General features: G+C 42.4%; 1 protein-coding gene across 1 annotated transcript in view; it reads right to left on the reverse strand.

The window, feature by feature from the left end:
* Positions 1-15,367, reverse strand: part of THUMPD2 (THUMP domain containing 2) — a 36,131-nt gene extending 20,764 nt beyond the window's left edge. Inside the window, exons 1-5 of the mRNA XM_040993126.1 lie at positions 15,247-15,367; positions 11,146-11,281; positions 8,670-9,076; positions 7,652-7,729; positions 3,999-4,051 (exon numbers count right to left, since the gene is read on the reverse strand). Coding sequence (XP_040849060.1) covers positions 3,999-4,051; positions 7,652-7,729; positions 8,670-9,076; positions 11,146-11,281; positions 15,247-15,282 — 710 coding nt within the window. The 5' untranslated portion in view covers positions 15,283-15,367. The remainder of the gene's footprint in view (positions 1-3,998; positions 4,052-7,651; positions 7,730-8,669; positions 9,077-11,145; positions 11,282-15,246) is intronic.
* Between the last annotated feature and the right edge of the window lie 1,231 nt (positions 15,368-16,598).

Consider the following 16,598-nt stretch of genomic DNA (forward strand, 5'->3'; position numbering starts at 1 on the left):
TAAAAAAGTGGGGATTATTATTTTCCTGATTTTAGAACAAAAGGGTTTTAATGAGTTATCCACACCTGAAGAGTTCATCTGTGGATAACAGAGAATTCAAGTCCATTTCTTAGTCATCATTCAGACTGTTCTAGGTGATGGGCACAGCAGGACAAGGCTGCACTGACAGTTCACGTCCTGTGCTCTGCTGACGTGCAAGTGTTCTTTTCTTAAAGGAAAGTAGAGCTCTGCTATGAACCAGGTCATCAGGGACTACAAAGATTCAGATTTATGGAGGGCTGTTCTATGGTCTGTGCTGTCATTTCTGATTTTCTTTGGTCCTCATGGTCTCCAGGTTGTCAATCCTCTGGTTCTCCCCTCCTTGCTATTCAAGGCACCATGCCTGTGTTTTCCTCATACACCAGAAAGCCATTCCTTTTCAGTCATCATGGATCAGTGCGTCTGCTTACTTCCATACAGAGGTGGTCCAAGCAGCTGTTCAGAGAGCATCTACTGCCATCTCACTGCCAATCACTGCTCATCAAGGACTGAATCCTACACACCTTTTATGGATGCAGCCAATGATTACTGAAATGCCATAAACATGACTTTGAACGTTTATGGCAAACAAATTTGATAAAATGTAATGCCTTAAAAACAGAAATATATTTTTCTCTATGTACATTTGATAGAAGCATAGAATTTTACCTTTAATATAAAGGTTCTTCAACTTGTTGCTAAGAATTTCTGTATATTAACACTACCCAGTCAGTACTACTAAAGGTGAGATGCTCCTTGTTAAGTGAATTTTCTAGACATGCATTTATGGGGTGAAAGATCTCCAAGGTCCAATGGCTGAAGAGGATGTTGAGCCTAGGGCTGAAGATGCCCAGATGCCCAGATCCCAGTCCGGAGCGGGCTCCTCAGCTCTCGCTTGTGAGTCTAGCTTCCTGCCAAGGTAGACCCAGTGTCTGAGTTCCTGCCACCCGCAAGTAACCAGTTTTCAGTTTCTGACTTTTGCCTTGGTTGTTGCAAGCATGCAGGGAGCAATGCAGCAAGGATAGCTATCTCTCTCTCTCTCTCAAACACGTAAATCTAAAAATAAAATGTAAAAATAATGGCCTCAAGAATTCTTGAAAAAATTCATCTCTTGTTTTCGTTTGTTTTATTAATCTTACTCTTGCTATTTATGGGGACCAGATTGGAATCTGGCCATCTTTCACTTTCTTCCAGCCTTAAAAAAAAAAAAAAAAAAAAAGATTTATTTTGTTATTTTTGTACTGGAAAGTTAGATATACAGAGAGGAAGATCTTCTGGCTATTGATTCAATCCCCAAGAGGCTGCAATGGCCAGAGCTGAGCCGATCCAAAGCCCGGAGCCAGGAACTTCCTTCAGGTCTCCCACACGGGTGCAGGGTCCCAAGGCTTTGGGCTATCCTCGACTGCTTTCCCAGGCCACAAGCAGGGAGCTGCATGGGAAGTGGAGCTGCTGGGATTAGAACTCCTGCCCATATGGGATACCAGGGCATGCAAAGAGAGGACTTTAGCCACTAGGCTACTGTGTTGGGCCCTCTTCCAGCCTTTTTGCAGCTATTACAGAATTTTAAAAGTTCAGATAGAAAATATCATTCAAACTGAAGTTAATCACTTTAGGCTCCAACAGGGATGGGAGTAGAACAGTCCGGAAACCTTTGGTGTTACAGAACATGTAAAGCACGGAGACACAGGAGATCACTAAAGCACTGAGGCATGTGGTAATGAGCGTAATGGTGACAAGAACTTTTATTTAGCGCATGACTTTTACAATAAGATGCTAGTGCAGCCTACCATATGTATTAGCACACAGCAAGAATTCAATCATTAAGCAGTTGTTAAACACCTACAATGGTTTCAGCAGTGTGCTAGTAAACTGCTAAGACAAAAGGCTAGTGTAAGAATCTGAAGAGTTGGTTCGTCCTTTCTTTTTTTAATTACTTGTTTGAAAGGCAGAATGATAGAGAGAGAGAGAAAGAGAGGGAGAGAGAGAACACACACACGTGCCTTCTTCCATTGGTTGGCTCACTCCTCAAATGATCCCAGCAAATAGATGGTGACCAGACCAAAGGCAGAAGCCAGGCACTCCAGCGTGCCCTCCCACAGGCGTGCCAGGGCCCACTTCCACTGCCTTTCAGGAACAGAAACAGGAAACGGTCTCAGAAACAGAGCAGCCAGGATTGAACTGTAGTGCCAGCCAAGTGGTGGCTGTGCCACCGTGCAGAACTCCTAATGTCAAGCATTTAAAAATACATCCTGATTGAGGCTTGCAGGTAGATCCTCAATGTGGACTTCAAGCAAACATGGTATTCTCATAGGACTTTTATGACCATTTCTTTAAAAATTATTTACTTGAAAGTCAGAGAAACAGGAAGAGCTCTCCCCTTTGCTGGTTCACTCCCCAGACGTCACCTCTTGTGGGGCCGGGACAGGCTAGAGCTAGCAGCCGTGAACTTGATCTGTGTCGCCCATGCAGATGGCATGGACTCAACCACTCATGCCCTTATTTGCTGCCCAGGGCCCAGATCAGCAGTGAGCTGTACTGGGGAACAAAGCAGGTGTTGCGATATGGGATGCACACATCCCAAGTGGGGTCTTAGCAGCTATGCCAAATGGTCGGCCCAGATTTTTAAAACATTCCATGCCTAGAATGGCTTAGAAAAAATGTCATATGAATTATTTTTGTCACATAAGCAGGGAGATTTTAGATATATAAAATATTTTGAGATGCCACTATATATTAGTTCTCAGGAATAGAAAAATCACTGTTTCATCTATCCAGCTCTTCTACGAAAGCATCTAGAAAAAGTACCAGGAGTACAATGAGAATCCAGTAGACAACTGAATAAAGAAACAAATCATGGTTGATATTGTGGCATGGAGGGTTAAGCTGCACCTGCAATGCCGGCATCCCCATGGGTGCAAATTTGTGGCCCGGCTGTTCCATTAGCTCCCTGCTAATGGTCTGGGAAAAGCAGAAGATGGCCCAAGAGTTTGGGCCCATGGCATGCACATGTGAGACCTGGATAAAGCTCTTGGCTCCTGGCTTCAGCCTGGCCCAGTCTCAGCAACTGTGGCCATCCTGAAGTGACCCAGTAAGAAGGAAGATCTGTCTCTCTTTCTGTAACTCTGATTTTCAAGATAGAGAAATCAATCTTTAAAAAGATCATTTGTGTTTATTAATTAGTCTTCTACATGACTGGGGAGACATGTAAAGATTTTTAGTTCTGTCAATAAACAACTTTCCACAATAAACGAAGAATGGCAATAAAATGCAGAGAACGCTCCAGATGAATCTGAAGAATTGTGCTATATTTTCTATTTTAGCTAAAACTCCAAGATGCTGATAGATTAAAATTTTAGCTTAAACATGAACCCGTGGGGCCTGGCCTATCACCTAAAATCCTCTCCTTGAATGCACCAGGATCCCATATGGGTGCTGGTTCTAATCCCAGCAGCTCCACTTCCCATGCAGCTCCCTGCTTGTGGCCTGGGAAAGCAGTCGAGGACGGCCCAAAGCCTTGGGACCCTGCACCCGTGTGGGAGACCTGAAGGAAGTTCCTGGCTCTGGGCTTTGGATCGGCACAGCTCCAGCTGTTGCAGTCACTTGGGGAGTGAATCATCAGATGGAAGATCTTCCTCATTGTTTCTCCTCCTCTCTGTATATCTGACTTTGCAATAAAAATTAATAAATCTTTCCAAAAAAAACATGAACCAGTGAAAATCATTTTGCAGAAATAAATGGTCATAATATACAAGATCAATTATGTTGTCAATGGACTACTATGATGATATCGTTCACAGCTCTAACCCTTATAGCAACTCACGTGGTATGAAAACGTGCTAATGGCTCCAGCAATGAACCTCAATGCCTGGTCTTTAGCCTTCTCTGCTTTATCGAAGTTTCATACAATAACTAAAAACCATGAAGTTCTTAATTTCACATATCCTTGCAAGCAAACCTCAAATGTAGAATTTCCTATCTACCTGAGGACAGGGATCCCAACCACGGAGTAAATGTCATTGAGATGGATAAATACCTGAAACAACAAACACATTAGTTAGGGTGGAACACAAAACTGCATCGCCAAAGCACCGATCATCTGAAAGCTGCTGCTTTCAACTTACGTGATTATAGCGTAGTAAATCCTAAAGTTTTCTTTGTCACATCTGGAAAAAAATATTTTTATCTTATATGTACAAGTCATAGAAGAACCCTAAGGTCAATTTGGGTACACAAGTTATACAGAAAATCATGTTACAAAGAACTCAAGAACAACTTTTCTACCCAAGAGAGTCTGTAAAATGTCTTAACAGAATCTCACTTTGCGGCATTTGGGGTTAGAGATTTCAGAAAGCGATCCTAACTCAAACATCAGGGAAGACTCAGAGCCACAACAGCACTTCCACAGGCTACAAATAATTGCACATTAACAGAAAAGTTTCTTTGTTCAAATATATGGTAACTCAAATGTCCCTTGAGTTCTCTACTACTTATAGGAGAATTTGTGTCTCTCTGTCTTTTCTTCTTTTAGGCCATAAAAAGGATTTAAGTGCCTCAAGTTACTACTGGTAGCTCATATTAATTTTAAACTTAAGACGATTCTTACTTTGCAGCCTAATAAGGTTTATAGAATATTCTACTTTGAAATATTTTAATTACCCTTCATACATTCATCTCAAGGTTATTTTTAACATAAGCAATTTAATCAGAATTATTCCAGTATTAATAAATTTTTCATAAAGAAATGATCTGGAATGTCTTCATTTAGCCCATTTAATTGGCTGATCAATCAATGATGTACCAGGTTACACTTTGGAAATTCACATATAAAACATTTTAACCAAGTTATTCCTTCCCATAAATAATTTAAAGATATACATCAATATTGAATTTTTTTTCCAATTTTCAAAAATGTATTTATTCTTTAAAGACAGAATTGCATGAAAAGGAGAGACAGAGAGAATCTTCCATCTGCTGATTTACTCCTCATATGGCCGCAACACCCAGAGCTGAGCTGACTGGAAGCCAGGAGCTTCCTCCGGGTCTCCCACGTGAGTGCAGAGTGCAGAGTGTCTGCTGCTTTTCCAGGTCCTAAGTAGGGAGCTGCACCAGAAGTAGAGCATCCAGGACATGAGCCAATGGCTGCACAGCATGCTTGTGCTGCAGGTGAAACTAACCAGGGTGCTGGACTCAGCTCTTTGCTTCATATCAAAGTTATTAACAGCTTCCCCCACTATGCAATTTCTTTCCTATCAATTGTGTAGAACATTTATTATTGAATTCATTCCTCTGTCAATTTTTAGTTACAAATTTAATGATATGATTTTAGTGTTGTTATTTTTTTGTTACTATTACTTAATTCTATTGCACTAAATAGGTGATAGGAATTAAATGTGGAATATTTATTTATGAACAAGTCTATGAGAGAACAGTAATTCTGACAGTGGGATGGAGTTGGGGAGATGCAGAGAAGAGATGAGGGAACCGGGAAAGATGCAAGACATACCCTCATGTGAAAATACTCCCTGGTTCAAAATGTTCTGCATGGAAAGCAAAACAGGATACACACCAGGTATTTCATTTTAAAGTAAAATCACCAAGTGAAAGAAAAATGCCCCTGGGGGGGTTACTCTACAAACTCTTGTCATTTATTTGGACAGTTATTATCCCACATGTGTCATAGTGATACAGCAGGGTTGGCACTGTGCCATAGTGCGTCATGATGTCCAGAATCCCATAAGGAAACCAGTTTGAGTCCCAACTATGCCACTTAGGATCCAGCTTCCTGCCATTGAACCTGGAAAAGCAGCAGAAGACAGCCTAAGTACTTGGCTCCCAGCACCCACACCGGAGATCCAGATGCAGCTCTTGGCTCTGGCTTTGACCCTGCCCAGCCTTAGCCATTTTGAAAATGAGAAAGTAGGTGGAAGATGCATTTGTCTCTGTCTCTCCCTCTCTGGGTAGTTCAGCCTTTCAAATAAATAATTCCTTTAAAAATGCCCTTTAAAAAATCTATATAATATCTATATAATAGATATATAAATCTATATCTATATAAATATGAGAATGGCTAGTCTACAGAACTCATTTCTTTATGTGAGAGGCTGAAAGAGTCAGACAGACAAGAGAAGGTTGGTTTATTCCTTGTATTAGTGAACTTTACATTACTAAACTAAAACACTAAAGAGGGGCCACCTAGACTGAGGAAGGCAGCTTAATTCAGAGGTTCACAGGCCATGATTGAGTGGCCCCTCAAGGGCTGATCTCGCAACTGGTGAAGGGTGTGCAGAGGACCAATCACCCGGTCAGTCAGAAAGCAGAGGAAACCCGTTCCCCCTCGACCCTCTACCTGGCTTCTCCTTAGACAGCCACCATCACTCTCAAAGGCTCCATCTTCAGAAGCCATTAACTGAATCAAGCCTCCCTCCATACTCATCAATGCTGAGCCTTCATCCACTAACCCTTAGCATAAAACTGTGTGGGTATGGGGAGCCAAATCCTCTTCAGCCCTAACACTCTCCATTTGCCTGCAGTTGCTGGGGTTGTTCGGGACCTCGAGCCAGGCACTGTGAATGCACCCAAAAGATGGCAGACACCCAAATACTTGAGCCATCACTGCTCTCTAGGTCCATGTGGACAGCAAGCTCGAGTGAGGAGCTGGTGAGGGAGAACTGAGGGTGAGAATCCAGAGGGTCTGACAGGGGATACAGGTGTCCTAACCACTCAACTCAACGTAAAATATAAAAGGAGGTGTTCAAAATGTAGTGGAGAACACTGAAGACTCATGTGTTTTTATTAGAGAGAAAGAAATCTTCCATTTTCTGGTTTGCTCTCCAAATGGCCACAACAGCCAGATCCAAGCCAGGAGCCAGGAAGTGAGAATATTTTTTTGTTTCTCTATATATGTGCTAAAATTATAAATAGTGCAATTCTATTAAAAATAATTTTGAAAACAGAGAAAGAGGGAAGCAGACCTTTAGCCTACTGGTTAAGACACCCATATCCCATACCCTCTGGAGTCCAGCTTCTGGCCAGTACAGATCCTGGGAGCCGCAGGAGATAGCTCAAGTCATTGAGTTTCTCCCACCCATAGGAGACCTGGCTTATGTTTCCAGTTCCTGGCTCTGGCCCCAGCCCTGGCATTTATGGATGTCACGGGGTGAACCAGTGCGTAGGAGCGCTCTCTGCCTGTCCTTGTCTCCTTCCTTCTCAAAATAAAAATATAACCCTCCAAAATCTAAAAAAGCCACCATTAATCTACTACTGATTCATGTAGGTCTTATTGTTGCCAAGTTTCTTAAACATCAACTAGAAGTTATTAGAGACTTGTTATGTATTATGGAGCTTTTCTGTTGTACCCCTGCTACCTCTTAATAAAGACCTTCTTAATTGTGGCAAAACAATGCCACTTAAAACAGACTTATTTTTTTTCCTTTTGGATAAGAACCTTTCGCAGTGCAAATGACTAGTAAAACTCTGTGCACAATTTCCCTGCTAGAGAAGAGAGTGTTGTATCTGTGTGAACATGCTTTTGAAAACTCTATAAGGTAAAACTAAAAAGTATGATAATAGACAATTGTAAGAATAGCTTTTAAAGAATTATTCTACTGGGATACAAAATAAAAGGATACATTACCTCTAGGTCTGGATTCCTTAAATCTGCTTTCCATCCAAACTGTCTCATAAGAGCAACTCCAATTACTCTTCCTACCTCCTAAAAAAATAGCAAATCATAGAGAAAACATAAGTAAAAATAAAAAAATTTAAATACAAGCATAAACCAACAGAATCAGGAAGAAAATACAGTCAGATGATTTGATGATATTTTAGGATTACATTAATTGTGTAATAAACATTGCACATTAATTAAAATAAATACACATTATTACAATGTAATTAAAATAGTGCCCTGAAGCATTTTCTATTCAAAGCAAGAAGGTGTCATTTTTACCTCCCGCACCTTAAAAACACTTCTTGGCATTACTATCTAACTCATACGTCAGCTCTAATCTTCTGATTTGAGGTAGATGAAACAACCAGATCAGGATCTGATCATGACAGTGATTTCAGATTTTAGGAGATGGATGCAAGCTCAGACACATTATGTTACATATCATAAGCCTATGCTTAAAAATGCCTACATCACTATCATTAGAATCAGTCTTTGGGGTCTGTGTGACTCCAAGGCAGGCTAAAGGACCCAGGCGAATGTCCTTGACATCACTGAATTCTGGAATGGTTCACTGGTGACCTTTTGTGCCGGAAACAGCGTGGTGACCACTCTCTCCTCGGTTCACCTTGTGAACATCTGTGGATTGTGGTCCAGGTCCCGCTGACACTTCCAACATGGGGCCTGATAGAAAGGACTCATTGCGTAAACCCAGAATGCAAGTGGAAGGATTCCCCAGGAGATCCATCATTATACTTCCAGATGCAAATGGCATCTACGAGCTTCAGGAAACTTTTTGGCAGAAAGTAAAGCGAGGTCATCACAAGGAGCAGCATACCATTTCTCTGCAGCATCTGAGGTGAAGGCAAGAAACAAACTGCTCCTTTCAGGATAAGACATTTGGTCTATCTGTTCTGGCATTGTCAATCCAAAGACTGATGAAGTCTTAGAATATGGACCCCTGCACTTTGGGAGGTAGGCATACCTGGGCAGTCACTGCCTTTCCAATTGTTCCACTGCAGCGACAGGAGACTCTGAATGTCAAGCCACTCTGGTGACGGGTTTCGGCTGCATTTTCTCCCTGGTCCTGGGAGCCTGCCTCTGGAAGCTCTTCCCTCACAGTGACAGATTCCCTTTGCTGAGTTTCTTCTCTTTGTTTTTCCAGCTGGCATTCCGTGTTCTCTTTGACCTCTTCCGTTTGTTCCATCTTTGGTTTCTTAGCAACAATGGTTCCTTTTTCTCCCACTTTTCTTTTCAGTGGGTTAGCATCTCTTTGAGAAAGTTTCTCATTTTCAATATTGAGCTCAAGAAGATCTTTCCAAATTGAAATGATGTTCAACCAGTTTCCTGGGTCATCATTTATAAGTCTTTGTATTTCACTTAGTATTTTTCCTAGACAAATCAAAGCCCAGATTATTCCTTACTGAAGCTCGAAAGATTATCTATTACACTTATCACCCCACATCCTATTACTTTTATTTCTTGAAATTCTATTATTAAATTGCCACATAAATAATTGGACTTCCATTTGGAATTTATATAATTTTTTATAAAAAATTATTTTTATTTGAAAGGCAGATTTTTTCTTTCTTTCTTTTTTTTTTTTTTTTTACAGAAGACGCAGAGAGCAAGTGAGGTCTTCCATCCTCTGGTTGAGGCCCAGACAGCTGCAATGGCCAGTGCTGAGCTGATCCGAAGCTAGAAGCTTCCTCTGGGTTTCCCATGTGAGTTCAGGGGCCCAAGGATTTGAGCCATCCTCTGCTACTTTCCCAGTCCATAAGAAGGGAGCTGGATGGGAACAGCCTGGACTGGAAACAGTGGCTACATGGGATGCTCGTATCACAGAAAGAGTGTTAGTGCTATGCCACTGCACTGGCCCCTACAATATATAATTTAATCTAAGAATTTTATGAAGTATAAATTTCATTCTTATGGTGTATATCTGACATCAAAATGGCATTAAAATTCCAGCAAAATTATAAAAATGTTATGTAAGCAAGATCATTTGTCTCATAATATATGTAGCACTTTGGTATAAGCATAGGCCTAAGGCGTATATGAATTTGAAATAATGGTGATCTTCCCTATAAAAGCTAAATTGCTTTTTCTTTCAAAGAGGAAACTGCAAAAGAGAGTTCAGAAGCCAAGCATCTGAATCTTGGCCTATTTCGTTTTAGGCCATATGAAATTATCAGGCATCCATAAAGTGACACTTCAGATAAGACAACCCATTTGTAACTTAGCAATTCTCAACATCCTTGGCAAAATCTAATCTTTTCTTGACGAACAAGGGTCACCACAATGATCCAAGAGTAATTATGCAAGTTCCCTAAGGATGAGAATATATGGAATAATGGTATGAAATTATACTCACTTATGGTGCAATACCTTGAGATTTGCTTTGAAATAGTTCTGCCCAATCTTGACTTCTTGCTCTCTGAATATTTTTTGAAATAGTTTATTATAGATTATATCATCATATGGCCTCTTGTGCACAATCAGTAATAAACTCTAGTTTAAAGCACTGTTTAATCCTAGAATCTGACCCTACATTTAAAAAATTTATTTACTTCTATTTGAAAAGGCAGATTTATAGTGAGAAGGAGAGATAGAGTTCTTTATGATGGTTCACTCTGATGGCTGCCCTGACCAGAGGTGAGCTAATCCAAAGCCAGGAGCCAAGAGCTTTTTCTGTATCTCCTACGTAGGTGCAGGGGCCCAAGGACTTTAACCATCTTCTGCCGCTTTCCCAGTCCACCAGTATGAATCCGGATTGAAAGTGGAGCAGTAAGGACTAAAACCAGTGTCCATATGGGATGCCAGTGATGTAGGTGGAGAATCAGCTTGCTGAGCCACTCTGCCTTCCCTCTGACCTTGTTTCTGTTTTGTTGCTTTAATCAAGAGCCTTAAATTACTGCAGCAGCATATTTATAAAATAATTAAATTAAACTTATAATATTAAAATTATACAAAATATAAAATTAAGGAATCTCTTAAAATCCTTTTAGCTCTAAGGTTTTATAAATGGTTGCAATTTTATTGAAAACATTTAGGGCTCCATACTTTAAAAAAAAACTGTGTAGTATTTTTCCAATTATATCCCTCAGTTACATTTTACAAGATGACAGGGTTTTTTTTTTGTCTATTTGTTATGAAAACAATGCATTTTGGGGGTGCATATGCTTCCAAATCCAAATAAATACAATATATATGTGAAGAAGACATGTACCTTATGATTATAAAATCTTGAAATCTAAGCAGCAAGCTACAGGGAGAAAATTCAAATTCCACTATAATGAAGTGATAATATTCAGAAAACACATAAACATATCATTAACAAGCCCACATGTATGATTGAGTCTGGTGACATGACCGCATCCTCATTATCATGCAGACAACTCTGGAGATGTACTTATGGATCAAAGAGTATATTCAGGTAAAAGCAACACACTTACCTGTACCTTTTCTTGTAGAAGAAACAGTGAATGGAAGCTGCTTTGTAATCAGTAAAAACAACCTTTCTGCGGACTTTAATCTCTTCAGCATATTCAAACTGGCACTGGTGGTGAAGAAAACCTTCCCTGAAATATATTCAACCTAGAGACAGAAAAAGAGATAGCAGTGTAGCAGCATCAGGCTAAGAAGGATTTCCTCCACAGCCTCCTTCATCATTAACATCTGAAGCGTGGGTTAACAATTAAAAGGCAGCATTCCCATCGGTTAGGCGCTCTGAATGCCTATTCCGCCTCCTACCCCAATCATTGTAAAAATCCTTATCTCTCAGTCATTACCTGCAGAAACCACACATACTGCATCCAAGTGGGCAAAAGTAAAGAATAATGTGTGAGACACACAAGGTTGAGTCCAAGGTGGATATCCCAGGAAGCATAGAGCATACACATGCTAAATGATGATGCAGTAGTCATTTACTGATACACTAATTAAGATGTAAGCATCTTAATACAATAGCCTAAATTAAACCCAGAGGAAGACAAAGACATTTTAATATTAAAATGCACTGATAAGCTATACATAAAATAAGTATCGGCAAATATGGGAGGCAACATTATACAAAGTTTTAAGAATCTTTTAAGATTTGGGAAGAGGAATTCTAATGCAAGAACAGGGGATAGAAGCAGAAGTGGAAGTGAAAACCTAGCTGAAATGAACTGTAAGTTAGCTTGGCACCCTTTGCTGTGTTAACCCTGATTGATGGTGTCAGGGGATGGTTAGGCTAGTTCAGGCTGGCCTGATAAATGGTCATCAAAGTTTGAGTTCTGCAGATGCTAACAGTCAAGCACGGTAGACTTCTGATGAAAGTCGTGACAGCACAGAATTGGTTGGCAGAAAAAATTACTTCAGAAGAGACATAAAAGACTTGGTACAGAATGGGATGCTAGAGGGAGACATAGATTACTAAGGTAGCAGTGATGAGAAACTTGGCTGCGGGAATCGGAATTGGATGGAAGCAAGATATATGCATCAAACAGAAACAGACTTGGGACATGCGTGGGTATGTAGTACCAATCAGGAAAGAAAGGCAAGAGCACTGATTCCAGAATCCTAATGGGGAGTGGGTAAATGATGCCTATTGTTTTCAGGTAGCCAGCCCTCTTTATGCTCAGGATGTGTGTGAACTGTCCTCAAATGCTTTCAGTGGTCATCATGGGCTGATATCATGATCTGAAGCTGAACCAGGACCAGGACATAAGTGAACTTGGATAGTCCATGTGTTTAGGCAGCGACCGTTCATGGAACATGCTCTCCGGAGGACTGTGGGTGTGGGTGTGCATGCACCTGTGTGTGTTGGGGGCTCTAGCTGAAATGGTCTAGCTAGGCTGTTAGGATGATAACTTCTGGGGTTTCTGTTCCAGGTTGATGTGTGAGACTGTTGAGGGAGCCCCAGAGTAGCACCGATTAAAACCTAAGTAGCTCGGGTTCCAGCAGGGCAGCGCATCAGGACAGATGGAGGAACAGACAACGACATTACAGAGCATTCAGGGCAGGCAAGAAATGTTCCAGAACCAACACTGAAGGGGGGCAGTGAAGTCATCAAAACAAGAACTTCTGGTTTCTAGAATTTCCTTATTTCTCCTTTACATAAGTGATCTTTCCCCAAACCTAGACCTTAAAATGCCTACAACTCCAAAAGCAACGTTTTCAAAAGTAAACGTCAGATCAATTTAGTAGATATTAAATATTTGACTGAAAATGTCTGGCTTTAAAATTCAAGTCCTAAACCAGTAAAATGATACAAACACCATAATCACTGATTTTAGTCTTATATAGTCAGTGATTTTTGACATTCATTCATAGTAGTTAATTACCTTTCTCTCTGGGGGGCGGTAGGGGTAAGCCAGCATAGGACATTTCCACCAAGAACAGGACCAAGCAACAAGAGGTCTTAATAACTTATTCAGGTGTCAAATCGAAGAACAATATGTGTGGATACATGAAGACACCAAATGCAATCTCAATACAAAAGCAGCAGCATAGTTCCAAGGCCTGCATTCCTTTCACAAGTGACAGGCATGTCATCAGTAGTTTACTGGCTTACATGAGCCTGTAACAATCGAAGTCTCACGTATGTGCCAGCACTGATTGGCTTATCCTTGGTGAGGACAGCAATTACATCTTAAAGCATCAGGCAGACAGGAATTTGGTGTTTATGATCATACTTGTTTCCCCTTTTATCAGTTTACTGCCTATAACTAGTCAAACACAACACTATGTGAACATGTGTGCGTTTTTTCTAACACATCTGCCATGCTACTAAAAAAAAAAATCTCCTTCTATTGGAGGGGTAAAGGCAAGTATTTCCATCTAAAGTGGTTGTACCACGGGTTAATCTCTGCGGGAGCTGTTGATGAGGACGAAGGCTCCAGCTCACTGCTGACCGTGTCTGACACTCCATGATGGAAAAGCCAAGGCGATGCACAGCGGGTTTTATTGGAAAACGTGTGCTGGGAGTGTCACAGTGTATATGTTTGGGGGTGGGGTGGGGATCGAGGTACGTAATTCCACGTGGAAAAGCAAACCCCTGAACTTCTCAGTTAACCCAAAGGAAACCAAAGAAAACAGGGTGGGGAGGTGCTGAATTGTGAACAAGCTCCCCTGAGATTCTGTGTTCTCGAAAATTGGGGAAAAAAAATTAAAAAGAAAAAAGACTGGAGTGATTACTTCCTAACAAGTAAACAATGACTTCTGAATGAATGTGTTTTGTAAAGTCAGATTACAGACTATTCATTTTTTGGCAGTGAGTCGAGGTTTCTAGTAAGCTCTCTCGTCATTGCAGGCAGGATTCTAAGTATCCCTGAGTAATTTATTTTTACTTCAAGAACTGTATTATCTCTTAAAGTAAGTACTAGCAGCTTTAGTTTACAACTAAGGAAAGTGGAGCTCAAAAAATTTGGGGGATATACCCAAAATTACATATTTATTTTTCAGAGATTTATTTAGTTATTTGAAAGAGTGATAAAACCAAGAGAGAGAAACAGAGAAGATGGTCTTCTCTTCGCTGGTTCCCAAACAGTGGCAGTTCCAGGCAGGAGCTTGGAATTCCATCCGGGCCTCAGGAGGGTGGGAAGCGCCCAGGCACTTGGGTCATTTTCTGTGGTTCTTCTAGACGTGCTGGCAGGGCAGTCATGGCGAAGGTGACAGCACTCCAAATGGCATGCCAGTAAGCGCTGCCAGTGTTACAGGTGGCAGCTTAACCTGGCAATGCCACCTCGCTAGCTCCTAGAAGTTTATTTAAGCAAGAATTTCTTGCTGTTAAAGCTTCCCAAATCTCTGTGTATCTTTAAAGATGAAAAATAAGCCAAGAGGAAGAGGGTCTTTCTTTCTACTAATAAACCTACATATCCAGATTGGGTCAAGGCCCCCGTTTTTTATATTATGCATCCTACATGGCAGTGACCACGAAGCCGGCCTGGGCTGAGCGTGATGATATATTCATATACGGTGACAGGCAGCTTGGGTTCAAATCCCAGCTCTGCCATTTTCTAGAGGCATTACTGAAATAAAACAGCAGATTTCCCCAAGCGCCACTGTCCTCACCTGCTAAATGCACAACACCTCTCTCGTGGGCGTGTTGCAAACATTTAAGTAAATACAGTATCGATCAGGAACTATGCGTGACGCATGTGAAGTGTTTAGCAACCATCAGCAATCGCTATTACACAGTCTTGCTACATCAACACTATTAAATTCTTGGAACCAAACTGCAAACGGCAGGTGTATTCTTAAGACTCAGGAGCCTCTGTCAGTCCCTTGCTACTCCCTAGAAACTCCTGGGTGGGAGCTGCCAGCGGGCAGCGCTGTTCCAGTATACAAGCTCCCCCTTTCCTACCAGGCACTTGCACTGGTCGTCCAGCAGCTACTGAGGACTAAGTTTGTACGCACTCTTTGAAGCAAAGACTAACCGGCAGACTGGGTCTAAGGGCAGGTGCGGAGCACAACTTTGTCCGCAGCAGGACGCCTGAGCGGACCGTCCCAGCCGTGGGCGGGGAGCGCGGGTTCGGCGTCGCCCATCGGCGAACGGGAACCGGGCGAGGCCGACTCACCTGCGTGGCCGCCAGCCGCGCCTGCACCTCCCGCATCAGGAACGACTCCAGGCCGCGGCCCGCGGTGCAGAAGAACCGGGCGTCCGCGCCAGGCCACAGCCCGGGTCGTGCCGCCTCAGACGCCATGACGGCCGGGTCGCGAACCTGCGGCCGGGTCACGTGGCCTCGGGCGCGCACGCGCGGCTCGCTCCCGTGCTTCCCGGGGGCAGCGCGCAGGGGACGGCGGAGCCCAGGGCCAGGCCGGATTCGATCCGTTTGCCTGAGTGTTCAGGCCGAGGAAATAGACGCCTCGGTCAGCACAGCTGGGGCCGGAGCCTGGGAGTCTCCATTTCTAGTTTACGACTTCCTCCATGCCGCCCCACTCCTTCCGGGCTTTTCTTCTTCCCGCCACTGTCCAAGGAGCACCCTTCCTGTTATTCCACTAAGTGCTTCTAGGTGTGTGGGACAGGTCCCGTCTGTCATAGTACTTTGTTAATGAATGTGCCATCTGACAGTTGTCCCTCCTGACAGTTTTTGAGGGCTTTTTGTTTAGTGCTCCGAATTTTAAAAAGTCAATGAAAACATGACTTGGGAAGAATAAACTCCATATCACAAAATGAGGAGTGTTAAAGTAACCTGAATGACATGTGCACATTTGCTTTGGCTGTGTCTCACAAGAGCTTCGCGATGGGACACCAAGGTGAATCACCTGAAACTGCATTTCCCTGTTGTCTTCTGGGACGGTAGTGTCAACATTCTGCTTGGTGTCTTGAAATGTGAGCTTACAGAAGGTTCTATTCTGAATTTTTCAGATCCTTCCATTTGAGATATATCGAGAGCCAGAGAGAGAGAGAGAGAGAGAGAGAGAGAGAGAGATTAACCTCCAAGCTGAAGCTCTCTTTCTCTTGGCTATTGTTCTAACTCAATTTCTGTACACTTTGGGGAGGACTTGGCACACCCTGCTTTGGAGCTGAGATGGTAAGTACCTACACATTCCATTTAAGTCCCTACACTAAACTCCAGGCTGGAGCCTGAGGTCCCAAAGACCAGTAAGGGAGGGTGTAGACTTAACGCGGGCCTACAGAATGGCCTGACTGAGTAACTGAGGAAGCTGTGAAAGCATGGAGAAAGAAAAAGGCTGGGAGGAAAACTTGCTGGATAAAAATCGCAGCTGAGACAAGCGTCGAGGGCCATTTGGTAGGAAGCAATGGATGCGAGTATCTGAAATCATGAGGGGGTGGGGGCCAGGCAGGCAGTTGGGCATTGTTAGAGGATAAATGGGTGATTTGAGAACTGGATCGAGGCAGGAACGGATGAAGGTGTCAGTGCTGTCCACAGCAGCTGAGAAAGTGGCCCGGCCAGCCCAACACTGA

Source organism: Ochotona curzoniae, unplaced genomic scaffold (genome assembly GCF_017591425.1).
Source record: "Ochotona curzoniae isolate NIBS_2020 unplaced genomic scaffold, NIBS_Ocur_1.0 contig_883, whole genome shotgun sequence".
Taxonomy (NCBI): domain Eukaryota; kingdom Metazoa; phylum Chordata; class Mammalia; order Lagomorpha; family Ochotonidae; genus Ochotona; species Ochotona curzoniae.